The 26,612-nt window shown below is 38.7% G+C and overlaps 1 protein-coding gene across 1 annotated transcript in view; it reads left to right on the top strand.

The window, feature by feature from the left end:
• Window positions 1-26,612, top strand: part of SPTBN5 (spectrin beta, non-erythrocytic 5) — a gene marked incomplete at both ends in the record, with an annotated part of 89,345 nt that overhangs the window by 45,303 nt on the left and 17,430 nt on the right. Inside the window, 16 exons of the mRNA XM_079536755.1 lie at window positions 6,415-6,519; window positions 7,499-7,684; window positions 10,852-11,007; window positions 11,622-11,813; window positions 12,431-12,526; window positions 14,510-14,628; window positions 15,223-15,337; window positions 16,390-16,503; window positions 17,235-17,356; window positions 17,973-18,135; window positions 20,379-20,567; window positions 21,584-21,661; window positions 23,115-23,287; window positions 24,293-24,383; window positions 24,980-25,126; window positions 26,469-26,606. Of these exons, the coding sequence (XP_079392881.1) occupies window positions 6,415-6,519; window positions 7,499-7,684; window positions 10,852-11,007; window positions 11,622-11,813; window positions 12,431-12,526; window positions 14,510-14,628; window positions 15,223-15,337; window positions 16,390-16,503; window positions 17,235-17,356; window positions 17,973-18,135; window positions 20,379-20,567; window positions 21,584-21,661; window positions 23,115-23,287; window positions 24,293-24,383; window positions 24,980-25,126; window positions 26,469-26,606 (2,184 nt within the window). The remainder of the gene's footprint in view (window positions 1-6,414; window positions 6,520-7,498; window positions 7,685-10,851; window positions 11,008-11,621; window positions 11,814-12,430; window positions 12,527-14,509; window positions 14,629-15,222; window positions 15,338-16,389; window positions 16,504-17,234; window positions 17,357-17,972; window positions 18,136-20,378; window positions 20,568-21,583; window positions 21,662-23,114; window positions 23,288-24,292; window positions 24,384-24,979; window positions 25,127-26,468; window positions 26,607-26,612) is intronic.

Below are 26,612 nucleotides of genomic sequence, written 5' to 3'. Positions count from 1 at the left end.
CGGAAGTGATGCTATCTCCCAGCAGAATGACCCCACCTCCTCCTTTTGAATCTATTGTGCAAGACAGGCCTTTCCAAAAGATGCCACCAGCAGCAAGGCATCCTCCCACTGGTCAATCAGTTGCAGAGATCGCTCAAGGAAATGCCAGCTCATCACCAAGCAGTGTGTCTTCTGGAGCTTACTGTTCGAGGCTAGATGTCGTCCTGGAACACACAGACCGGAGAAAAGGTTTGGGGAACACTAGTTACTGTGCAGATCTTTCAGATAGGATATCCAGGTGGTCCAGTTCTCCCAGAGACCCCCAGAGACGTGGATGTGGAGGTTCTGGAACTTGGTCAACACCTGCATCTTACAAGCAATATTCAGAAAGAGATAAAAGTGCTCATTTTTCTTCTGAAAAAAACAATCCCCTGAAGTTTGCTGTATCTTTGCCCTCTGATGTTCTTTCCTGCAAAGCTCCACCAAGCTGGACATCACGTCTGAATGTCGACCTATCTGCTATTCCAGATGTTTCAACACTCTGCAGCAAAAATCGGCATGCATCCCTGGAACATTGTGATTCTTTCCCACTCCAGCAAGGCTGTAGCCAGTGCAATGTCCAAATGCAAGATCTCCACGCTTCAATGAAGCTTTACATTTCAACGTGCAGCTTAACAGTAAAGCCTTTTCGAGCAGATTCTCATGCAAGCAATCATGTTCATTCAAGTCTTCTCATGCCACAATTAGAAAAGCTGCCTGAAACTCCAGCTGGTCTGTCAACAGGATCCCAGAAACCAAAAGCCAGCTTCCCTTCAGGTGGGACTCCAGCTCTTCAAATCACACAATTTCATGTGACTTCCTCTAAGTATCCTAGCTTTCCCCAGGAAACTGTCTCCAGAGATATCTGGCTGTCCCCAGCTGCACTGACTGGAAGAGAAAATACTGCTGTTGGGAATGAAGTCACAAGCAGGGATTTAAGTCCAGAGCTGATTGTCTTTCAGAACCATGCTTCATCAAAGCCAGAGTTTGGGAAGACTCAATGCGATGGGCTAACACCTGCTCACCACAAGGTTTCCAAAATCACCTTGATACTTGCCACTCCTTGGACTGCAATGCCTATCCAAGTGGTAAGAGAATTTAGAAGGAGCCCAAGTCCAACAATCTTTATCAAAACACATGATGCAAGTATAACTGGTCCACCTCTTCATCCAATGGGGATTGGGGCTGACCTCTCTTTATCAGTGAATCCAGTTTGCTGTTCAGGATTGCTTTCTACCCAACAGCCATGGGCAAGATCTGGTTTGAGATCTCAGGAAACATGCAGCCTAGATAGTGTATGCCCTGAAGACCTTTTGCCAAACATACCAACTCATACAATGTCTTCAGCTCACAGACATGCAGAAGGCTCCTGGTGTCCGTCTATCGCTGTCAACATTGGTTCCGGGAGGAAAGTGGTGAAGATTTCCATTCCATTCTAGGAACATTAGCAAACACAGGTTTTAAGTTGCATTAATTGAACCATGTGGATTCCTTCTTGTATGCTTCCTGCCATGTTCCTGTTAGCTGAGGATGACTTTTGGGGCAACCAGAAAGCAACTTTTGTTCTCTGTCATCAAGACTGCAGATGCCTCTTCATCCTTCCTAAATGAAACTGAGCACTGTGATCTGATCCAGCTCTTGATAAATGTTTCATTTTAACCATTTGAGCTCTACTGTCAACTTGACATGCACAGTTCTGTGCATCTACTTACAGGTTTTGCATAATTGGGCTCTAGTGCTCAGCGTTTTTAAGGTTCAAGACATTGAAGCCAAAATTTGGTCTTCCTCTCTGACAGTCAGTCTGGGACATGGAAAAAATCCACAGTGTAGTTTTTCTTACGTTTTTGTTTTTTTTTTTTTTCCTATCACTTTCATTTTCTCATTTGTCAAATTGTGTTGTATTTCTAAATGGTTAATACTTGGGTTTGTAAACTTTTTGAAGTAATCCTTGTTTTCAAAAAAACAGTTGCAATTTAATTATGAGGGAAGAAAATAATTTTTCCCTTAGAAAAAGGGAGATATCACCTTTTCCTGGGGGGAAAAATGGGAATTTAGTCTCCACTGCTTGTCAGATTTAGGTATCCCAGAAACTGTGCAGCAGTGAAACTAAGGGGATTTTAAGAGGAATTTAATCTGCCTTCAGACAAATGTTTTATAAGTAAAAATTGTAAGAGCATATGATTCTTGTCTAACACCTTGGAAATTTTGATAGATGGGATGGTAGCACTTACAGGAAAACAAACACTGATTGGTTTCTGTATTTCTCCCATTTACCTTTCCAGTATCAGATAATGCATGAACAGCATGCTGTGGTGGGAGGGAAGAAAATTCTTAAATACATTTAACATTAGAATTCCAGATCTGTTCTGTGAGATCAGTGGCCAACAATACAGTGATGTCAGTTTGATAGAAAAGGTGTATGCATGCATTTTTTAGAAACAACTTAGTGTGTTTTATTCCACCTATGACAAGGTATTGTATTACTTAGTTGTGAACAATATGTAATCATTGTATTAAGCGTATGTATTTACTTTGCTAAAACTTTTTCTCCATTATTTCTTTTTTATTATTATTTATTTACTTTTATCAGAAGAAGATAAAATCAAACTTTGTTGTTATCATTTTTCTGGGCAGAGTTTGGACTGAGTTACACCCTTCAAGTGAAGGCATTTAAGTCTGGAAGTAATACTTTTGTATTACCTTTTGTACATGCTTAGAGCTGAAAGATTTTCAGTGGAGTTCTAGCCATCTCAGCAGCAAGCCCCAAGCAGGCAGTGGGGGGCAAAATATGTTAAGCTTGCTGTATTGTGAAGAGCAGAAGCATGAGAAGGGAGTGAATTCACAGAAATACTTAAAATACTTTTTCTTCTAGAGAAATGAAAATGACATTTATTGGAAGCCAAATTTCTTCAGGGCTGTCTCAGTTTCCAACATGTCTGTATTATTGTTTCATTTAGTATTTTTCCAAAAAGCAGAGCTGGCCTGTGCTGCCACATAACTGTGTATATAGTGCTATTTTACATCAAATGAATGTATTTTTTGAGATGGACTTTGCACTTAATTCTGTGTTAGCTCATAAAGAAGAGTTTCTATCACAACAATATGCCTGAATCTATGCAGTGAGCTCAGAAATAGTGAAAAACTCCACTTGAAGTAGAGATAAAACCTCATTTATGTTCTTTGCATTGTTAATAATTTGGCTATTCGCTACATGTTCTGTTTCAAATATCAGAAAGGGCCAAGTCTATTTTGTGGTTTTAAGCATCTTTGCAAAGTCCTCAGTTAAAAATGAGTCAACTGTATAGTGAGTGGTCAGGTCTCTGGTGCTTTTTGCGGCTGAGAATTAGATTCTTGATGATGGGCCATGATTCATAATGGAAACAAACTTGAAAGAAAGTTTATACCTGCTGTGTGCTGTGGGAGGCCCTGGTAGGTTACCTGAGGAGAGCTATGCAATGTTTTTGTATTTGAAATTAACACGTCACTTTCAGAGTAGGAGTTTGGGGACCTGTCTGAAGCCATTCCCTATGCCAGAAAATGATGTAATTGGCCAAGGGCCAACATCATATTGTGTGAGCTAGTTTCTGTTCTGCTTTAAGATTGATATAACAAATACTTAAATGAAAAACTGTTGCTGTTCTGATTCTAGCAATTTCTGTAATAAGATTTCTGTTTACAAGACAAATGAAAAGTTTTTATCTCATCAGCTCTCCACGTAGCACTGCTAGTGCCGCTGGTACTGGCTTCTTCTAATCACATGGCAATTGCCTCTCCTGCAATGTGTGCAGCCACTTTTCTTTTGTAACAGTTTTCTTTTTCAGTATTAAAATATGGATTCTCAAGCGCACTTGCATGAGCTTCTACTTTGGGGGCCTGCTCAAATGTCAGAAGCACTTTTTCCACTGCTCTGGGAGCTCAGGGAATGGGGCTTGAATGTATTACCCGTGCGTAGTGATTTTCAGTAGGAGCAAGACACCGAGCAGTCAGAGGCAGCTGATTATGACTCACTGTCCCACACCCGTGCTCTCAAATGTCTCCCTTTTCCAAGGAAAGTAACCGTCCTTACCAGCAGATGTCCCTTTGCTTTTTCTTCCACCATAGATTATAAGAGCAGGAAAACTACTGGCAATTTTTTCGTGTAGAATGTTGTAGCTCCACTGCTAACAGTTGGTAAATAAAGGAGTGATATGTGGAAAATTGTAATGATTTTCTTTTTCCTTTGTAAATCCTTTTTTTTTTTTTTTTTTTTTTTTTTTACCAGAAATAATAATAATCCACAAAGTAAGGTAGAGAAACTACGTTGTCTTTAAAGGAGCTGTCAAAACATGAATGTAGAGGGTGCAGTATGTGGCTCTGTGTTTATGTATAACAAACAGAAGTGCCAAGCATCAGCTGATAGCTTTGTTTCTGTGTCAGCTAACAGCAGAGTAGAAATGGAAGCCAATTATAAGTGGCTTAATGCAGCAATAGAGCAAACAGATGTGCATGGAGTTTTTCTTCCACAAGAGCAAACCAAACACAAAAACACTCTAAAAAAAATATCTCATAAGTTTGTACACTTGATGATTAGATAGATCAAAGGATTAAAGTTTCAATGACAAAATACCTGCATTCTGGTTGGAATTGTATTTAATATTCATGGGCTAGACTTCTTAAAAACGTAGATCTATTCTACATGGCCTTCCCCTCTTCCTGACAATGATTACTGTGTTGGGATTTACTCATGTCTCTTCTGATACTCTGCATGGATTAGTACAGAACAGTTTGAACATCTGGTCTGGGCGTAATGTTCTTCTGTACATTTTTTCTCTACACGCAAAATATTTCACTCATTAACTCCCAAAAATGAACAAGAAAGTCAGACTTAAGTCTAGCAGTAAGTCCTCTAAGCCACAGAGGCCAAGCAGAGTGGCATTATCAAGCTCCATCCACCAGCTGGAGATGAAGGTGATAAAGCAAGTGCCACCTGTATCCATCCAGGAGAGCCAGGCTCAGGCCTCCATTCAGCGTAGCTCTGACAAGGCAGAGGCCAGAGCAGAGCCTCAGTGGGGCCCCCAGATGGGGCTGGAGAGCATTCAGAGAATAGTTGGGGCTGCCTGGGCCTGTTGGTGCTGTGGGTGTGGATTCCATTGCATGTAAAATGTGCCTAGGAAACATCTTCAGAAGATTCCCCAGAGACAGAATGCATGGAAGATGTAATTGTGCAACCAATTTTCTTAACATCAGGAAGGAGTCAACAAGCACAGCAGTGCATTAGCGATGTACAGGGATTTGTTAGAAAATGTCATAACAGCATTTAAGTGACTAGTAAAGCAGTTTCCTTAAAACTGATTTTTTTTTAGACTACAGTCTTACTACCTCAGAGACTGACATGATAGTAGATAAAATTAATGCCGGACAGTTGGAAACGCAGCATGAAAAAACAGAAGATCTAATATGCTTGTTTCAGGTACAGCATTATCAAAGGATCATAGAATCATATGATATTTTTCATAAATAATCAGCTGAACAAATACAGGACAGAAACAAACTGGTCTTATAGCAGTTCTTCTAAGAAGATTCTGGAAACTTAATGCAGTTTACAAGGTGAATTTGAGTTCAAGGTATTGCGTAAAAGATAAGCACCATACACAACTGCATGATTACACTTTGAAAGGCACCAGAAGGAAGCTCTCTGCTACCTTCATTCTGGCAGATTCAGCCAAGTACTGCATCAAATCGTAGGCACATCATTTCAAAATAAGTGGAAATGGAGAAGATTCAGGGGAGAGCAATGAGAATAATTAGAAGTCAAGGAGACACATCATCTGCGGAATGATTGATCTGCTTCAGTGTAGTTTTAGCAAGAGATGATAGAAATACCTATTAAGCCTATGTGAGCCTACAAAAATTTACAAAGCTGAAGCAAATGTAAAAGAAATTATTTTCTTTCTGTGCTGAAAAGGGCAGAATGTAATGAGATGAAATATTAACAATGCATTTTCAGGTTATGTACTTGGAAAATCTTGTTAATGGTGATGGTAATGAAGCAGTGCAATAAATTGCCAAGGGAGGCTATAAAGTCTGTGTTGTGGGATGTATTCTAAGAAGAAACTATAAGGCACATCAGACATAGCAGTGTTGATCTGGTTTTGGATTACAAGAATGGCTGTTGAATTTACCAGCTTTGTGATTTAGAGAAAGCAGAGACAGGTCAGTTTACATAGTAGGACCTGCTATTGTATCTCTCTTACTCAAGACCATAAAGCTCTGCTATTTCATTTCCAGTTTGAATTGCCTTCTTTTCCTTTTATTTCCTCTCAAGTGTGCTGTAGAGCTAATATCCCTTCTCATATTTATGAATTGGGATTATGTGATGTTTAATCAAGTGAGTGAAACATTAAATGTTTTTTGTAGGTTTATTTGAAAAGCAGTGACCTTGGAAGCTCTGTAGATGAAGTAGAGCAACTGATTAGGAAACATGAAGCTTTTGAGAAGCTACTGGCATCACAGGATGAAAAGGTACAGTAAACAATAAGGAATATTCTACCAGTACAGGAATTGGAATAATTCTATTTGTTTTTTATTAATGTGGCAACAGATGAAATTGCTGAACAGATGTGATGTGCCTGATATGCTTGAATCAGAGAAAAATGGGGAAGCTTAGTGAAATAACAGACAGGGTAGTGGAGAAAAGTATTAAACAATTCATTTCCAAGTCTTGTCTGCATTGTCTTGAAGTAGATGAAAAAAGCACTTAGAAAAATCAAATACTGGGACTTAGGAGGAAAAAAGATATTTAAAGCAGACCATACTGCGTTATGGATACCATAACACCTTTTTTTCTTAAAAAGAATGTAGCTTTTGAAGCATGTAAAATACAGTATGTCAGAGTTGATGTTTTGCTAATTATTTAAATATATGTTTATTATATAATGTCTGTACTAAATTGTCTAGTCTTTTTGCATCTGTGGAATTGAAGCTGGATTGCTCACCCACACCTAAAAGAATCTGGCTGGCTGATGGCCAGCTGCTGTATTTCACCCATGCTAGGGCTAAGCTCTGAAACCTGGGCCTGTGCCTGTTTCTCCAGATGGAATGAGCTCCCAGCCCTGTACCTCCTCCCTGGCAGATTTATTGTTGGGTTGAGAACTACCTCCCAACACTTGATTTCCACAAAACACTAAAATCCAGGCAGTCATAAGTGCCAGGCTTGCTCCGTGACTCCTTGCACCACCTGATCGGTGGATAAAGGACTCCAGTAGCTACAGCTTTATTTCATCTAAATAATCACAGTGTGCTAAAGTAACAAATGATAAGGAGATAGTGGATATGTTGTAGTACTGGGCAGGGGGCACTGTGGGGGAAATGCTGGTTAACCTGTCCCTAACATTTTTTTTGCTTCTTCTAGCAAAAAATGGTATGGAAATTAGCCTGAAGTTTTATTTCTTTAACATCACTTGAAAGCAATTAATTGACTTTAGATTTATTGCCTTCTCAGATGATGTCTCTTCAAGAACAAGCAAACAAGCTGGAAAAGGATGGTGGATTGGATGGGATACAGATTCAGCACAAACTGAACACCATTCTTCAAAGGAAGCAGCAGATCAAGAATCTCTCCCAGAGCAGGAGAGAAAAGCTGCAGACCGCCCTTCTTCTGGCACTTTTCTATCAGAACTTGGCAGAGGTAAGAAATTTAGACGAGGGTGGGAGTGGAAGAATGGGGAACTGCTTACATCTGTTGGATAGAGTGCTTGTTTTTGCCAGAGATTAGCTGAATTGATAATTTACTCTGAGATGGCAACTGCTTTACTGCTACATTCATGTGGTAGGTGAGCCAACAACATTGTTTTTACTATACGTGCCATTGTTGTGGGATTGTGACCATTCGAGCTTCTTTATGCATCAGGAGTCCTGATAAAATAAAACTAATCAAAAAGTAACTGCCAGCCACTGCTTTATGCTTCCTTTAGCGGGATAGAAAGAGTGTTTTAAGGCAGAGTGAACGCAGTGTGGAAAGCAATATGGCAAGGGCGCTATGCTCTACCAGTGGATGCTTATTGAAAGTCTTCAAAACAGTTCTGTAAGTATAGTTCTTCAGCTTCAATAAGCGTGTCTCTGCAGATTAGGTTAGCCTGTATCCAGTTCTGGCCATAGTCTTGTAACCAAGCAGCTCTGTTCCTGGCACAGCGGTTGGGAAGATATAACAGATTGGATTTTCTAAGGATAGCACAGTGCATGTTACTGAAAAATGTCTTAACATCCAATGTGCTGACATAGGCAACAGCACATAGACAAGAAAGGGCATTTGCAAACACTCTTGCTGGCCTGATAAGCCCTTCTGTTGCTACATCCCTTGGAACATTCTCTATGTTTTAAAGAAAAGCTGCAGGTACTTGTCACCTCCCATTCCACAAAAAGGGCCCTTGTCCTGACACAGTTCAAATTAGGGTTGTCAGCAAAGACCAGTCTTACACTTCCTCAACCAACTTCTAACAACCAAATTTTAAAATAAATAAATAAATAAATAGCTAGTAAATTCCATTTATAACAAAATATATTTAGAGCTCCCCCAGTAACGATCAAATATTTAAATATCCTCTTCTTTGGCTGCGCTGATGAGCCAGAGGTGCACTCTGCTTTTTAAAATAAACTTTATTAGGAATTATTTACACAGTCAAATATTAACCTGTATTATTTAGCCATACCTTTTCTACCACATGAACCAGTTCACCAATCACAGTCGGTCCACATTGTGGCCTAGAAGTGGATGGAAGGGACAGTGCATTGCACAGTGCTAACTTTTAAAAGTGCTAATTTTTAAAAGAACGCTATACCTCTGACAAAGAGGTCACATACCTGCTAACATCCACTCTAGTGGAGGAAACCATCATGTGATCCTAGAGATACAGTCAACCTCTTCACTAAGAATGCTTCTTAATTGCTTCCCATCTATCTATAATTGTCAAATCAGTGCTTGGACTGGAGTCCTCCTTCATTCCATCATTGTGAATAACATACAACACAGCATATGGCTCTGTATAGTGAGGAATTTCTCTGCATTGATTCAGCCAAGAGTTCTGTAGAGAGTTTTTGCTCTCAAAGTAACTACTCATTTAGTCTATCAATCTAAAGTCATTGCCTACTGCTACAGAATGTGAATGCCACCAAGTAATTAAAAAAAAATCTTACAGTAATATTTCTCTTCCTCTTTGGTTGAATTGAATGCTTAACTTAAATTTAATGATGTTCTGGGTGTGTATGAGTTCATTTATGAGGACAAGCCCCAGAGGAGAATTAAACTGCAGAGATGAGTTTTGAATTTAGTTGTGCAATCTGTGAGGTCATTGCTTATTCTTATTTATTGGGAGTCTCCTTCTCTAGAGGTATTCTGAACTTGCCTGAATGCTATCCTGTGTAACTTACTCTTGGGAACCTGCTTTACCAGGGTAGTTTGACTTAATGATCTCCAGGAGTTGCTTCTAACCCCTTCAATTCTGTGATTCCTGTGATAGTACAGATCCCACCCCCCTGAAAATTCTTACTCCATAATTAAAGTAATTTCCACTGATCAAACAGTTTTTTGTGTGTATGCTTGAAATACTTCTGTTAATAAAAAATCATATACATTTTGAAAACATAGATTTCTAAATTGATAAAGCCCACTTTTTTTTTATGAGTCCCATTGAAATAAGACTGTTCTCATATACCTGCAGTGAGTATACACTAGGCTCACTGTCCTTGTCTTCAGTAAAGTGAGAATAAATTAAGCCAATAAGTGTGCAGATGTGTCTTTTTTTTAATAGTTTTATTCAGTTTGCCATAAAGCCCTTGCCTATTATTAGAAAATAGGTGAGGAATCACCCTTTGAGAGGTTGTGTGCAGGGAATACATTAGTTTCCCAGTCTAACTGCACAGATGAGTCTCTCTCATTCAAATGAGAAGTCAGTTTAAGTGACCTCAAAGCTTTAGTATGTGGCTGGGTAATGGGAGAAGGCCCTAGCTTGTAAGGAGGGTGTCAGAAATGAAAACAGCAGATGACTGCTGTCCTGGGCAACCTTGACATAAGGCAAAAGACTGCTCTTTGAATCTCTAGCTGTACTTTTGAGGGAAATGGTTTCAGGGGAATGTGCTGCTAGTGAAAACAATTTTTAGTTTGTAAAATTTCAGCAGTTGAAATAATACTTAAAAATTTTAATTAACTGAGAAAATCTTCCAGTTGTCAGCTCTTGTATGTAGTGCAGTATCACAAGGACAGCCAAGATGCTTTGAAACTGATAAGGCTGCCTTCAATTTGCTGTGCTGTAGTCACTGAAGTGGTCTGAGGACAACGGAATCAATTACAGTGTATGTCAAATGTTTAGTTGTGTGCTTTGATGGACAGAAGATATTTGTGTCAGTGCAAAGTGAGTAAGTTTAGCAAACTATAAAAAAAATGTGGAAAAGTCACTATCCTGTTGTCCATTTCCTTCTACATAAGTTTAAGCATCCTAAGAAAGAATTTCTTAGGAGAAATGTGTAACATTTACATTGCTAGTCTTCATTACATTACTACTATTACATTATTAGTCTTCATGATTCAGCTGGTGGTCCAAATGTGATGTTCCTGATTAGAACATTTCAAACGTTATGAAGTGTAGCAGCAAAGTGTTTGCTTTCAAGGAATTTTTTTATTATTCCTGTTGTCAGATAAAAATTATTTTCATTTCTACCTGCTTTTATTTCCTTTCAAGTAGAATAGTTCAGAAACTGAAGAGCCCAGGGATAGGAAACTTCATAGAACAATGTACTAGGAGGAGACCCCAGGATGGCATGTAGTTGTCATGCTAACTTGAGTGCTTCATGCTGCTACAGGCAGAAGACTGGATCAGTGAGCGCATGCAGAAGCTAGAGGATCCTTCCATACAAGATCCCAGCAATCTGCAGGACAAAATGAAGCTGCTGCAGAAGCATCAGGTCTTTGAGGCAGAGATTCTAGCAAATGAAGAAATCATCACAGCTGTTAATAAGGTAACACTTACACTCTGATAGTGTTTTTACAGATCACTACAGGTTATCTAGGATGGAATAAGAAGGATGGATAGCTTCCTCACCATCTCTTTATCATTTTTTCTACTCATATGACGAGAACCCAGTTACTATGCCATGGAAATGGAATCCCATTAATTTAAAACAGAGAGATTCCTTAATTTCCAGGAAGACTTTCATCTTTTGTAATTGTCCAAAGAGAAAGATATCACCAACTTCTCCCTGCGAATCACAACTGCGGAAGTGATTACTTCCACAAAAAGTAAATAGGATTTCATGCTCAGTTGCCGAACAAACTCACTGAATATGGGCAGATCATATTGTTGAAGGGTACAATCATCCATAATGCCTCTCTTGTGCTCTCACTCCACAAATGTCATCCTTGGCAGGTGAATATTCAAATCTGGTGTGCTTGATTAGCTTCCAGATGTAAGAGCATTACAACTGAGCTGTATTACTTGGGACCTGAGAAATTAGTAAGTCGTTGTGCAGTGCAGGTTAGGAAAGTAGTAGTCCTTGAAAAGTCTTATAACATAGTATTGACATGAGAAGTCAGTAGTAACCTTCATATCTAATTCCCTCTCCTGAATGCAAAGAAAGGAGAAGCCCTGGTTTCAGTGGGCCACCCAAAATCAGGGGAGATCCGCCGTCAGGTCCGTATCCTTCAGGAGCGTTGGGAGAAGCTGAAAAGAGCTGTTGCTGCCCGTGGAAAGATGCTGGAGGATAGTCGGGATTTCCTGGAATTTCTTCAGAAAGTTGACCAGGTGGAAGCCTGGATCAGAGAAAAGGTAAATTAACTCTAATATTTAAACAAAGCAGCACACTTGACTTGCTCTGTCACAACAAATGTGTGATACGTGTCAACCTCCAGGCCTTCTTAGGGTCTTCTTCATGAGAGAATCATGATATGCTCTGCAAACAACGTGGAAGGAATAATTCAACAGATTCTAAAACTTTTCTAGAGAGTTTCTGTGCCAAATTTGGTTGAACAGTACTAACACATCACATGTAAAGTGTGCACATAAAGAAGTTGTGATTATCATTCTCGTGTGTCTCTGTCAAAACAGACCTAAAAGTACACTAGAATAGAAGAGACTTCAAGCATGTGGCAACTGACATTCAGTTTCATTGTCTGTCAAATCTGCAAGTTTCTATTTGAAGGAAGAGTCATTAATCCACTAAGTTTTCATTTGGAGGCTGTTTCATATTCAGTAGTAGATTGGAAAAGGAATTGGGGCTAAGTCTCATCATTATCTAAAGATCAGAAGTGACTACTTCAGAATTTGTAGGTCAGTGATTCACAGAGAAAATCACAGAACTTTTTGCAGCACCGTAAGCATTGGAATGTGTTATATTCTTGTATTCTTCACCTGAATGTTTGTCTATCCGCTGCTTCTTTCCTCAGGAAGTCATGATTAACATAGGTGATGTGGGAAATGACTATGAGCACTGTCTGCAGCTCATGAAAAAGCTAAATGAGTTCCGTGGAGCAACATCAGGGGTAAGAGATGTTTTCCTTGCCTGTTTCCACGTAGCTTGTGATGCTAGAAGCAGCAGTTAACTTTTTAGCTTATTCAGATAGTAAATACAATTCCATTACTCTAAGGTGAAAGATTGGGGAAGTAAGAAGCATTATCACCTCCTAAGCTATTGAAATGATCTTCAGCTCCCTCTGGGAAAGGTGTGAGACCATCTATCAAGACAACATATTTGTAGTAGCCTCTCCTTCTCTCTATGAACTACACAGATGTGGACAAACAGGTTTCCGTGTCACACAGGAAAGATCCCTGTGCATACTTCGTAATCTGGACTATTAGGCCAATTAGAACTTCGTGAGTGAGGTTTACTTCTGTGTGCACTCATAATATTCTCTTTTTTCTGTTTACCTTTTATACTATTTGCCAGTTACTGTATTGCCAGCTCCCATCTTCTCTTTCTGATGCCTATTAGCTGAAGAAAACAATCTTCTTTTATGCAAAATAAATGCATAGATATGCATGACACCTGGGGGAAAACTCTGAGCTCCCATTTCCAGAACCCAGCAAGATTTTCTGCAACAGTACATTAGATCTGGTCAGAAAGCCAAAACGCTTGAATTTTAGCACCATGGAATCAGGGAAGTGAGGTGACTTTCATTCACCCTTCAGTCTACACCAGCTGAACTGTGAGCTAAGAGTTCTGCTATGGATTGTACCAGCAAAAAAGAAGGATAGAGACAGGAACTGTATAAGACTGAAAAAAGAAGTATTTCCACTGAATAAGGTAGATCTTATATGCCCTTGGTCTTCAACACTGCCTGCTTCTAGGCACTGCTTCTTTACCACTTTAAACGTGATTCCTACAGGAAACTACTGAGACAGATGCCTTCATATCTGGTGCTTGAATATACAGTGCTTTATAGGGTGATCCAAACAGAAGCAGGCTGGTCTTGGCACAGTGTGTGCATCCATTTGGTCTAGGTTTCCCCACTAGACAAATCTGAGAGCAGAGTGGGGATCGACTGTCCCACATTGATGGTTGCGAAGTGTTCTACTCAGACTCTGTTACATCGTGTTGCTAGCTCCCAGGAGAGGAGGCTGAGGTTTCTGAAGAAGCAATATGTGGCTGTCTACTGGTTTATCTTGTTTGCTTTGTGGCTGTTCGTAATACTGAAGTACATATGGAAATAGACATCTTGGTATGAATGTACCATAAATAAAATTCAGTTTGAATAAATATTTCTATTAAAAAATTGCTGGCATCTGGCAACTGTGCTTCTATTACTCCAGTGATTAATGTCTCCCCTTAAAGCCTTTGATTTACTGGTCTTGCAAAAATATAGAATGTTTTTGAATCCTGGAGCAGTATTCTGTGTTGACTATCCATCATGCTTGAAAAGAATTATCCATTATAGTCCAGAAGATATATTTGCAATGTGCAACTATTATCCTTCCTGTAGTATATATGTTACTTGGGAAGAAAATTGAAAGGCTTCGCATACCTTTCATTATGCAGTGATGTTTCTTTTAAAGGAAAGGCAGTGACACATCTTACTATCCAATTTATGATTTGGTTTCTTTAGACTGTATAGGTTTTAAGGCTGTTGTCCATGATGCGGAACAAACTTCTGGACAGATGCCTATGTAAAGTTAAGAGCCACAAGTCTTTCATCTGTTTGATGCAGGAACAGTCTGCCACATCTCATCTGTTTTACGGCAGCCATCTATGTAACCAGCAGCTGCATTTCCTCAACATATGAGCCCCTGCTGGAATGCCTGGCTTAGAAAAGAAGCTCTAAGAGTTTTTACATAGTCCTAAATCACTGTTGAATCTGTGTATCATCATTACATAGTGTATCATCATTAACATCCTTTCTTGCTTGAACTGTCAGCTCACCTGGGACTGATAAGAAGTGTGATAATAGAGCTGATTGAAATTTCTGGTAGCGAGATAGAAATCTTGCTTGTCACTGCTATTGTTGTTTTGTCCTTTCTTCACTTTACAGGAGACAACAGTGGATGATGCTCACATCAAGGCTATCAATGCCCTGGCCATGAAACTGGAGAGACAAAACAAGGAAGAGACAAAGACAATATATCAGCGCCGGAAGCAGCTCAATGAGAAGTGAGTATGCTTTTAAATCTTCTACATAAAATGAAAACAGAAAGGTAGGATGAGGTGTTTTTGGTGGGCTGGGCTCAGTGGAGTAATGTGTGTTTTTTTTTAACATCATGACTACCAGACTTCATGCACCATAGCTGCCTTTCAAGATTTCGGAGCAGTTAGCCAAGAGGATTTCTTGTCCTGCAGGACCAAAGTTGTTTCTGTCCTTGGAGGCAAACAGGCTTTTTCACTGCGTTTTACAGACTATGTTCATAAAGCTAAGGCACTTCTACCTGTTCAAAAAGTTGCCCTGGTGAAGTGCATATTCTTTCTGCTACTTCATAGTCCACTAGTTAAGATAATTTAAGGAAATTGTGTCAGGACTTTGTAGCTTTTACTTTCTATGCCATCCTGAAAAACCTGGAATGAATATAGCCAGATAGTTTCATCAGGCTGATGTTTCATGCTGCATTTGCTATTTTGAGGAATTGGGGATCAATACACAACGTAGCTCAGAAGTCTAGACTTTCTTCCTTAGAACTGAGATTATGAAACTCAGTTGTGGAAGTTTTCACCTCTGAAATATACTCCTAAAATATTATTTTCCAATAAAAGGTGGAACAGTTTCCATGGTAACCTGAATGCATACAGGAGGAAATTAGAAGGAGCTCTGGAGATTCATGCCTTGATAAGAGAAATTGATGACATCACAGAGAGAATTACTGAGAAGGTGAGTTCCCAGATTTGGATTAATTGACACGGGAAAATGTTCTGTTTTCTGAGTGATAAACTCAGATATCTGTATTACTGAAGATATACTGACTATCTAGCAGTAGCCCCTGACAGTTGTCTATGTATCAAGTCTGCAGGAAGATGTTAAACACATTGCAGATTACTAGTCCTTAAGTCACTCAAGGCTAAAAAGGTAAAATTCAAAGTGAGTTTTCAATACCAGAAATTAGATGAACTACCATAGAACTTGACCTGAATTAATTATGCACTTAGTTTGGATGTAGCAACTTCCAGTGTTCCAAATTCAAAGCTAGTTTGTTTAGCACTAACTGCTCATCTCTCCCTGCTGTGCAATGTAGGCAAATATGCAACTTTGATAAGTTCTATAAAAGTCTCTTTCTTTTTTTTTTTTTTTTTCATATGGTACAAATGCCTGTTCTGGTTTATAATTTTGAGATTAATAGAAGAAGACATATAAGAATTAATGACTTCATGGATATAACAAATACTGTTTATTGAACTGTAAGCCAGTAGTCAAATATATGACAGGAGTACTTCAGGTTACAAGACCGTTAGTTTGAAATTTTTGTAACAGCTTTTATAAATGTATTCCTTTATTGTCTGTGATTTCACTTGTGATAGAGTTCTGAAGATTAACTTTTTTTCCACATTTTTGCGAAACACAGCTCTTGCAAGCTTCTGCAACACAACTGAATGTGAAATATTTGGCTATTCTGAGCTATGTGTGGGGGGTGGGGGGGAGAAAGAAAAAAGAGAGAGAGAGAGAGAGAAAATAAAGGTTGAGAAGTGTAGGGAAGCATTCCTGCCTTTCTGTTTAACATGTGAATGCCCAGATCTTATGTAGATCTGTGAATATTCAAAGTTCTTGTTCCATTTCTGTTGAGAGTGCAGACATAAAGAGCTTTATAGATACTTAAAAAGCATTCCAATGGCAATAAAAAGAAGGGAATAAGGAAGCAATTTGATAGAAGTAAAATATTACCCTTCTTCTTTGTGTTGTCACCATTTACACTTTCTGTACCCCTTCAGAGTGTCCTGATACAAGCACTGGATTATGGGAAAGATGTTGAAAGTGTGGAAAACCTTATTCGAAGACATGAAGAGATGGAGAGAGAAATCAATGTTATTAAGTCCAAAATAGAGGTAAGAAGTGAAAAAGTACAAAGGATACTATGAAATTCTTACTTTTTGGAAATTTGATGCAAGCTCTGACACGTCTCTTCAGATCCATGAGTTGTACTGCAGTGCAGTTCAGAAATAAAACACAAAATCACAGTTCACATATTTTTCTGATATAGCTGTCAAACCCCAGAATCTTAGGTTAATTCCCTGATCAGCTCTTGCTGTTGCAGATTGCCCAGTTTGCATGGCTTAGGACTAATCTGAGCATTAATTACAGTTTAGACTTCCTATATAACTACATATTAAAAATGTGTATATATATTTTCCGATGAGCAGCAGTAGAAGAAATCGTGTACCAATGCCTCATCATTTGCACTGTTGGCTGAAATAGTTTCATACGGAACATATTTTTGCAAACTTCCTATAAATCTTTTCTTCACAATAGTATTCAAACTGTGACTACTCCTTCATTTTCTTCTCTGTTTGTCCCCATTCTGCAAAATTGCTTTCTTAATTGTTAATTAGCATTTGTGTGTTGAAACAAAACAAATGTATCTTTCGCCACTTAGACGGTTGCTCAGAAATCCATATTGTTTTTTGTGCATATAGTAACGTATATATTTTAATATTATAATTTAGGTATCCATTTTAAAAACTAGAATTCTAAAATGAACTAGTTCTGAAAGGCAAATTCAGGATTGAACATAAGCTTTTTTTGGCATAAATTCACCCCACTATAAATCTCTTTCCAGCCATTGGAATTGGAATCTTTCCGCCTTTCCACAAGGAATCCATCCATAAATGACAAGCTGACTATGAAGCAACAGGAGATGAAAAACAACTGGCTACGACTCCAGGGACAGGCCAAACAAAGGTAAAGGCTTCTTGTGGTCTCATCGGGAGCAAAGCTATTCCCTGGGGTAGCAAATCATCTACTTGTTAGGGGATTTCCAGAAGTTTTGAGGATCCATTCAGAGCTTATACAGGTAGCTAGGACATCTCCATTTGGAACAAGAGGCACAGGGCAACAGAAGTTCCACAGATGTGACTTAAGGAAAGTTAGTCCAATGACTTCCTAGCTTAAAATGACTTCCTTACTAAAATGCCTCCAGACTAACAGATAACATTTGTCATGAACATTTTGTGAAATACTTATTTTTTCATGTTTCTTTTCTTGAATATTTTCAAAACAAGAAAGACTTAGGCCTGAGCAGGAATTGTTTCTGGAAACAACAACTGTAAGGATCTTTACCTTTCTTACTCTAATGAACTGTCATAAAAAAAGAAGGCAAGCCTGTTGTCTCCAAGGCAGCATGCATCTGTGTAATTTTGATTTAATGTGAAAATAGTTAGGATCAGCAAGGGAAAGCTAGGAGGCTTGAATCCACTTCAGTTGCCTTCTCACAGTATACCTTCCTCTGCAAATGGGGTGGGAATGGGAACTAGACAACTCTGTGTTGGATAATGCTAAACTGTACATTGTGTTGCAGGAAGGAGAAGCTGGCAGCCTCATATCAGTTGCAGAAGTTTAACTTTGAGATGAAGGAAATTATAGATTGGATTCAAAACATCAGAGGCTTAATGGAAGCAGGGGGGCTTCCTAAAAGCCTAAATGAAGCGGAAAGCATGATTGAGGAGCATCAGCAGAGAAAGGCAAGTATCATTATTGCTTCCAATTGAATATACTCATCTAGAGGGTGGCAACTCTGCCCATGGCTGTACAGTTGAAACTTGATGAACTTTCAGGTTCGTTCCAACCCAAGCCATTCTATGGTGTTGTCCATCTGTCCTGTGGGAACTAAACGCTGCAGACAGAGCAGAATTTCTGCTTCATGAATTGACAGTAACATGGTGAGAGTCTGTTCCAGTAACAGGCTAGTGACAGAGATCACCTAAGAACTGATGGAACTCTATCCCACTGGCTATTTAGGAGCTCATTTCCTGGGAAGCCACATTACCGCTCACATCTTCTGCTATCCAGCTCTGCAGGTGAAAAGCTGATTCAGTCTCAAAACATGCTCAGCTCTGATCTCTTGCTCAGATTGCCAAGAAGTTAATGTTAGTCTAGCTTTGAGTTAGATTTTGTGATGCAAACTCCATTTTCCTGAGAAGAAAATAAAACCAGCAGTTTGTCTCATACAGAGCTGTAAATTACCATCGCATTGTACTGGAACTCTTCATATCTCAGTACAAATCACAGAATGGACAGGGTTAGAAGGGACCTCAAGGATCATGAATCTCCTGCTCCCCCTGCCACATACAGGGCCACCAACGTCCCCATTTAATACCAGACCAGGCTGCCGAGGGCCCCATCCAATCTGGCCTTGAACACTTCTAGGGATGGACCATCCACAACCTCTCTGGGCAGCCTTTTCCAGCACCTCACCACTCTCATAGTAAAGAACTTAAAATTACCAATAATCTTTTGATAGCTGATTTGGTTCATATTTTTGATGGTTTTCTAAAAGGAGTGCTATTATTAACATTAAAAAGAACACTGATATTTTAATTTTTCCCACATGTAGTAGCCATCTTTCAGTTCCTGTATTACCTCTTCTTTGTAGTTATATTTCCTTTTCTAAAAAGCATATTCTCAGAATCATGACTAATACTAACAATGAAAATCCTGTGCTTTGCAATTCCCATTACAAGCATGAATAATGTTAGATTCTAAGTCATTTTCCAGACCTGAATTTAGTGTCAAATACCTGATGCCCCCTCTTCTTCTAGTCTTCTGTCTGTTAACAGTCCTCTCTCAAGTCAAATATTTAGCTTTCTTTTTTTTAATTTAATTTTTTTTTTTTTTTTGCCATTAATAATAGAAACAGTAGAAAACTATAAAAAGTTCAACACGCTGTTGTGGTGTATTTTGAATTTAGATAGTAACAAGATCTAGATCTAGATCTTGATCTTGCTAGTAAAGGAACCCAAGAATTCTAATGAGATAGTCACACAGAAAAGGTGGAATTCAGGGAACGCTTCCTTTTCCGGTGGGTTGACTAGACTAAATTATAAGTCACAATAGAAAATGGCTTTTTCTTCTTTTTTTTTTTTTTTAATTGAGTTAGTGGCTCAAACTATAGTCCTTAGGGGAGACTATAGTTGACTGCAAAGCAGTAATCTGAATTAAAAAAATAGAGTTGTATCTTACAGCTGTTCTGTCAAACTCTAGGCACCATCATCCCTCTAAAAAAATCTCTAAGAAGAGCAGCTGTAATTTCAGACATTTAGTAGTCCATGACATCATTTTTAAGGTAGTTTGCAAGTTATTGTGCAGTATTATTTCAGTATATGGTTATTTTTATTTTCAAATGGTTTATATTAGGAATTCCACACTCAATTTGCAGAGCTCACTCTTGCTTTTAATCTGATAACCTTGAGGATTCAGTATAAAGGCATAATTCATTCCTCAGACCAGCATAAAAAGTTAAATATTTCATCTTAACACTATAAATAGAATGGAATAAAGTAGAACAGTGTTTTTAATGTAATAATCTGATGCCAACTTACCTGGCAGGAGAGGAAAAACATCTAGGTGCTGTTTGTCTTACAACAACCACCTTTATATAGGAAAACTCAGTGGGGGATACAGTACTATGGGTGTTCAAAACTGTGTTCATTTATATGTGAGCATTTTCCAATCTCTTTCTAACTGAATTCCAATTTGATTTGTAGGAGACCAGTCATTCCTAGAGCAATAAAGTCATTTATTGTTCTCATTTATTTTCTCTTAGGCAATTCTGTGCTTTTTCAGTAACACAGCTCAAAGACGAATGATTTTCCACACAAATATTAGTGTTGGAAAGTTACAGTCTATATTCTCCCCCTTAAGGCCTGTATTCTGAATAGTTGGCATACCATAAACCCTTGACATCAACTTTAGTAATATATTTTAGGAGGAGATTGAAGCACGAGTGGAAAGATTCAACTCTCTCAGTAACTATGGTCAACAACTTGCCAATTCTGGTCACTATGCAACCCCTGAGATTCATCAGTCTCTCTCCAGACTACAGAAAGCCTGGTCTGAATTGATCCAAGCATGGCAAGAGCAATATATAAAATTGTTTCAAGCACAAGATTTACAGGTAAGTAAAAAGACATTCAAAACAAAATGCACACACAGCTTTTCTCAGTATAAGCAGCGTATTTATAACAGGGGTAACCATTAGCTGAGGATGATGTAATAATATCCAGTGATTAACAATGATTTCTGGAAGACGACTGAGGGCAGAACACATTCAATAATAGCAGGGCTTTTACTGTACCTTTAAATTCTGTCTTTACAAATTACATACATTTTTCCTAAATGTACGATCATCTGATTTTCAGAGGCCATGAAATTTACAAAATTAAACATTGTCAATCTGTCCAATGGGACATTCATGTAGTTGGCAAAAGGAACATACTTGAAATAGAAAATCCTACTAAATTCTAAACTCTCTCCCCCAAGAAAAACAGTATGGACAGGGGCATATTTTAAAACAATTGGGAAAAGAAAATGGAAGAAAAAATGGAAGAAAAAAATGGACAAAATCTAGTTTTCTCCCTCTGGCATTTTTTTCCTAATGTAAGAACTGTTTTGGCTGCAGTTTTCCAGAAACATAGACTTGTAACCATCATCTAATTTTACAAAATTTCTGCTCAAAGTCAGAAATAGCTGAAAGAGAGTTTTTACAATGTGGAATGTCAAGCGCCTTAAATAACAGCTTGTCCTACTAGACCCATCTAAAAAGCTTCACGTACATAAGAACTTAAACCATATGGTAAGGACTGCTTTCACGCTTCTTATGGATTACATTATACTTATTTCAGGCCAGTTGTTTTATATAACACCTTCTATACATCATTAGGAAACATGCTGCAAGTACTTGTATTGTATCCAGTGTCTTAGACAAAAAGAAACAGTCATCTTATTAAAGAGAAAGCTTCAATAATTGTTACGTGCGTGGTTTTGGCAGCACCCGATGCTTATTGCCATCCAATGCTCTTGTGGTTAAATTTTGCAAAAGCCTGAGCAATTTAGGCTTTTTTCAGTATATTCTGCCAAAGTCAGGACTGTGTCTATTTTACGTGTTCATGATTGTTTCTTCTCCCTGTGCAGAAATTCTATGGCTATGTGGAACAGACTGAGAGCTGGCTCAGCAGCAAGGAGGCTTTTCTAGCCAATGAAGACTTAGGGGTAGGTGCTCCAAGAAATGATCATTTTCTCAACTATTGGTTTGGAGGATGGGGAGATGTGAAGTATGATGATATGCTCCTTTCTTTCTCCATCTTTCTCCTTTCAAAGTTACTGCTTTGCCTTATTGATGACTTAGGGTCATGTTTCCTTCCCCAGTACTTTAAATGAGATAGGTTACTCAGCCCCTAGAGTAATGAAACAGTCCAAATACTCTAATTATGGCAGGAAAAAAAGACTGTATTTCTCTACCTGGTCTTACCTGACTCAAACAAATTTACTAGCATTGTGCAAGTTGTCACTGTGGTCATTTCTGGTATAAACAGTGTAGTTCTTCTTTAGCTACTTCAGATATCAATAACACTGCAATAACTGGAACTGCAGACTAATGCATCGGTTAGAAAAGTCATGCAGGATGTTGGATATAAACTCTGATGCTTAGTTTACCTTTGGTACTTTGCATAGGCATTAAATTAGCTGTCTCTGCAGGAGCAACAATTACATCTCAGAGTTCAGTGTAGACATAATTGATACAAGTCATATGAAGGACATCTAATGCTAGTGGCTCGTGTCTGGCTGTGTAATTTTAATTCTGGAGATATGTACTTACAGTCCCTCCCCTGAAGTATAAAACACTTAGAAGGATCTATTTTCCAGCCATATTTAGCTCAGCAATGCATAGAGAACACCATGTGAGTACGTACTTTTCCAGTGACTCATGTAAACACCCGGTACTTTAGATGTCTTTCTGGCCCATTTGGTGTGAACTTTTGAAAATACAAGTTTCTCCAGGAGCTTTATAAAGTCCTCCAGAGAAGTGAGAAAACAGAGTTTATTAAAGTAACATTTTGATGCCACTGATTCTAAAATTAAAAGTGCAGGGGGGGTGCTGAAAAGAGAGTTCTAAGTCTTTAAGCTTTGGACTCACAAATGTTACATGAAGTCAGGTTCTGTGTTTCTCCCCAAATTAACTGTAAGGGCAGGCTCCAGTCCTCAGATTCAAATTTGAATCAGTACACTTCCAAATGCCATGGATTGAAACTGAGGCTACTCTAATTTTAATCTCTTTCTATGGCATATTTGTTCATCTAACTCTGATCTCTCAGCATCCCATATTTGCTTCCAAAATAGGATCTGTCACAAGATTGATTTACGAGTACAAGGAGATCAGCTTTTTCTCCTGAGAAGTGTGAGATGTAGCACAACAACCAGCAGAAGTAGCTAAGCATCCAGGAGTTTGTTCAGTTTTGACCCTGAACCAATGTTCTCAGGCCATGCATAAAACAGTACTTTAGACCCCAATTCTCAGATTCAATGCCAACACATTTCAAAGGCCAATAACGTTTCTTGACAGCTTGAAAACATGGGGTAAATGCCATTTAGCTTCTGGATTATCAGTGTGGTGGATGGAATGACTCTGATTGAAATCAGCTTCCCTTTGTTGAACTCCATCCAGGACTCAGTGTCTAGTGTGGAGAGCCTGCAGCGGAAACACATGCAATTTGAAAAATCCCTGGAAGCTCAGATGGAGAAAATTGATGAGATGGCTTCATTTGCCCAGCAGCTAATTCAGAACAAACACTATGATTCGGACAACATCGCCAACAGATGCCAGGCTGTTCTGAGGAGGTGAAGTCAAAACATCACTGTTTGCTACCCATTTCTCTTGCATTGAAACTCTGCCTCCATAACTCTAAAAGCTTTAAATGTTTTAAGAGAACTGTAAACTCGTTTGCATTTACTTGACTTTGCACTGTTATCTGTGGTCTTGCAAAGCTTGCTTGAGTCAGAGGTTTTCAAAACTGCAATTAAGGGGAGAGGTGAAATTCAGAAAAAGGCAGTGTTCCTGTAATTCTATACCCTGGTATGGCCCTAGGGACAGTGTTGCAAACAATGCACAGAGTTCTGCTGTGCCATTAAATAGTACTATCATTAAATGCCATTAAGAAAAGGCATTTGCTACATAATTGCTTTTTCTCTGATCTAATGGGTTGATCATAAAGTTCTGCTCAAATTATCCATAAGGGCATTTTACAGTTCTTTCTAATGTTAATTGCTTTATTTTTCCTAGCACATTGTATATTGTCCATCTTAACTAACATTAGAAATGATTATATTCAGTGCTATAATAGATGAAAAGATGTATGTAAAATCTACTAGAAGAGATCAGAAATTGCTCATGATGAAAGTGAATGTACAAATTTATTAATACAATCAAAATAGTTCATGCCTGAATCAACATGAATAAAGTGATGCACAGCCATATTTGGAAGAAAGATGAAAGGACGATGTAGTTTTGGCCTGTTACATGTTATTAGTGACAAGTATCATTATACCCACGGGCTTTCCATAATGTTCAGTTGTCCTCAGAAACTCACTAATGGTGATTCCTAGATGCAGGCATCATACGTACAGAATTTGTACATGTTTTAAACATATCTGCTAGTAGTTCTTCCCACAGTATCCCAAGTGTCTTCTCTGACAATCAAAATCATGGAAGGCTGCATATTATGGACAGTTTTCTCCTGGAGATCAAGAGTTAGATCAAATGTTTTTTAGACATGAAAACTAAAAACTCTTTACGTATCTAATTCACTCTGTGTTTTATTCCTCGTGCATCTGTCTTTCTTTCAGAAAGGAGAAATTACTGGAGAATGCTGCTGCTCGCAGACATCTACTAGAGGAATCAAGGCTCCTGCAGAAGTTGTTGAAGAATTCCTATGAGGTACAATTACACAGCATTCACTGCATTCTTGTTCTTCAAACATGCTGTGCTGCATAGGTCTGCAACCCTGAAAGAGATTTAATGAGAGAAGAGCCAAGGAACTGAGTCTATAATGAGATAATATTGGAAAACATGAGGATAAGTGTTAATGGATATTTTTCAGTTTTCAAGTAACAAATTCCCTTCATTTGGGCCACAAAAATCAGTAAGAAATAGGCTCATTAAAAGGAACCCAATCATAATTCATGGGAAGAAACAAAGTAGTCCTCTTCTTGTGAGATATGGTAAGGTTAGAAATAAGGAGGTAACTGCCTTTTATTCCACATGCACACATGTGCACGTGCACACACTTTCTTACTGCAGAAGAAAAATTCCATGGAGGCAGACATCTTTCCAGATGACAGTGCTGGTAGAGAGGTGTGGGGGTGACATCATCAAGGCATGAGGAGCTTAGGGAAGCAGAATCTCAAAAGGACAGCTCGTTTATGTCCCCTCTTACTAGTCCAATGTTTTATATATGCACGAGAACAGCCTGGCAGGTTGCAGCTGAAGAAACACTGAAGTTCTTGTCCACTTCTGTCCTTTCCTCCTCAAAGGTGGCTGCCTGGATCAATGAGAAGAACAGTATTGCTCAGGATGATAGCTGGAGAGATCCAAGCAATCTGCAGACCAAGCTGCAGAAACATCAAACTTTCCAAGCAGAGATCATGGCTAATAGAAATCGCCTGGACTCCATCAGATCTGTAAGAGAAGCTGGGTTGTTGGCAACACTGGGCAACTAGCATGAAAAACTATTAACAAACTGACTTACACAGACCTCAAACAAGCAAGGAGAAATCACTGTCCCGTCAATGACATTGTTCACTCTGTCTGTGAGAGGGCTGGAAAGCTTGCTCTTTTGGTCTAAGAACTTTCTGTGCCCACAGGGTTCTTTCAAATTATCTGTTAGTGCTTAGTGTTAGCTTGTTATCTGTATTCACTGTGATGCAGTGGAAGGAGATGGGTACTATCAATGATTCATTCCACTGACTTCTGACACTTCTCTCTGATGTGAATCTCACTTCAGAGGTATATCTGTTTCTTTCAAAAAATGAAACCTAGGTAATTGAATGAATAAAAAACTTCAGTAATCCAGATAAGTTTTATCCAACAAAAAGTACCAAGATGAATTTTCAAGTATTGCCATTACAGAGACATGCTAGTAGGAGAGAGATGAGGGAAGTCTGACAAGCTTTGTCAGATACTTGGCAGAATTTGTGATCAGATTATTGGTTTGGAAGGACAGACTGTTACATGCTTATTAACCTTATTCTCAGCACAGCACTTACTAGCTGCATTTTGCAAGAGATAACTTGCATTAAAGCATCAAGGGTGGAGTTCTTCCTCAGTTTCACCTGCATCTAGTACTTAGAGCTCAGTTTGTTTAGACACAACATGAACATGACGAGGGACTAAGGGGTGTAACTACAACTCTCTCTGTACTAACCTGCCTCTCATTACTTCTTTCTGAAAATGATCTTGGGAATTGCTTTTTATAAGAAAATAGACATCTGCTGTCCTTGTGTATTTTCTCTCTTTCTATGTCCCATCTTCCTCATTGTAAAATACAAGGTAACTCAGCTTAGCTTTCTCAAGCAAACTTGGTCCTAGCTTAAGGATATAAGTACTGAATCTTCTATCTGATGGAGATCTAACTGTATCCACTTTACCTCTTCTTCTGCCATTCTGTTAAGCATATGGAGCTCAGGAATTAGAAATGTAGATATACTTTTATTATATGATACATGGTTTAAAAAAAGGTTTTATCTCAAGCAGTAGTTCACTTGTATGAGAAATATAGTTCACTTTTTTAACATGCAAGGAAGGGAAAAGAGTGGGCTAGGTGGCTGGGCTATCTCAATCAATGATCATGGAATGCAGAAAAAACTTTGTGGTTGCAAAGTAGGCTTCCTGTCCAGCTTTTGCATAATAAGATTCTCTTTGCCCTTAAATGTCTTCTAATATTGTTCCAACATTTCAGATAATTTTAGAAGCCAGAAAGACAGGAATATCTGTCCATCATTTTGATCGTTCTCTCTGCTGCAGGAAGGTGAGAAGATGCTCCGTGACAGACACTATGCCCCTGAGGCCATTCAGTCCAGGCTACAAGAAATGGAAGAGCTATGGGAGGAACTGCTAGCAAGCTGCCAAGATAAACGGGCCAAGCTGCAGGATGCTTACAAGGTAATT

The sequence above is a fragment of the Tetrao urogallus genome (genome assembly GCF_951394365.1).
Source record: "Tetrao urogallus genome assembly, chromosome: 6".
NCBI lineage: Eukaryota > Metazoa > Chordata > Aves > Galliformes > Phasianidae > Tetrao > Tetrao urogallus.
Note: the sequence above shows the minus strand (reverse complement) of the source record. Positions and strands in the feature narration are given on the sequence as shown.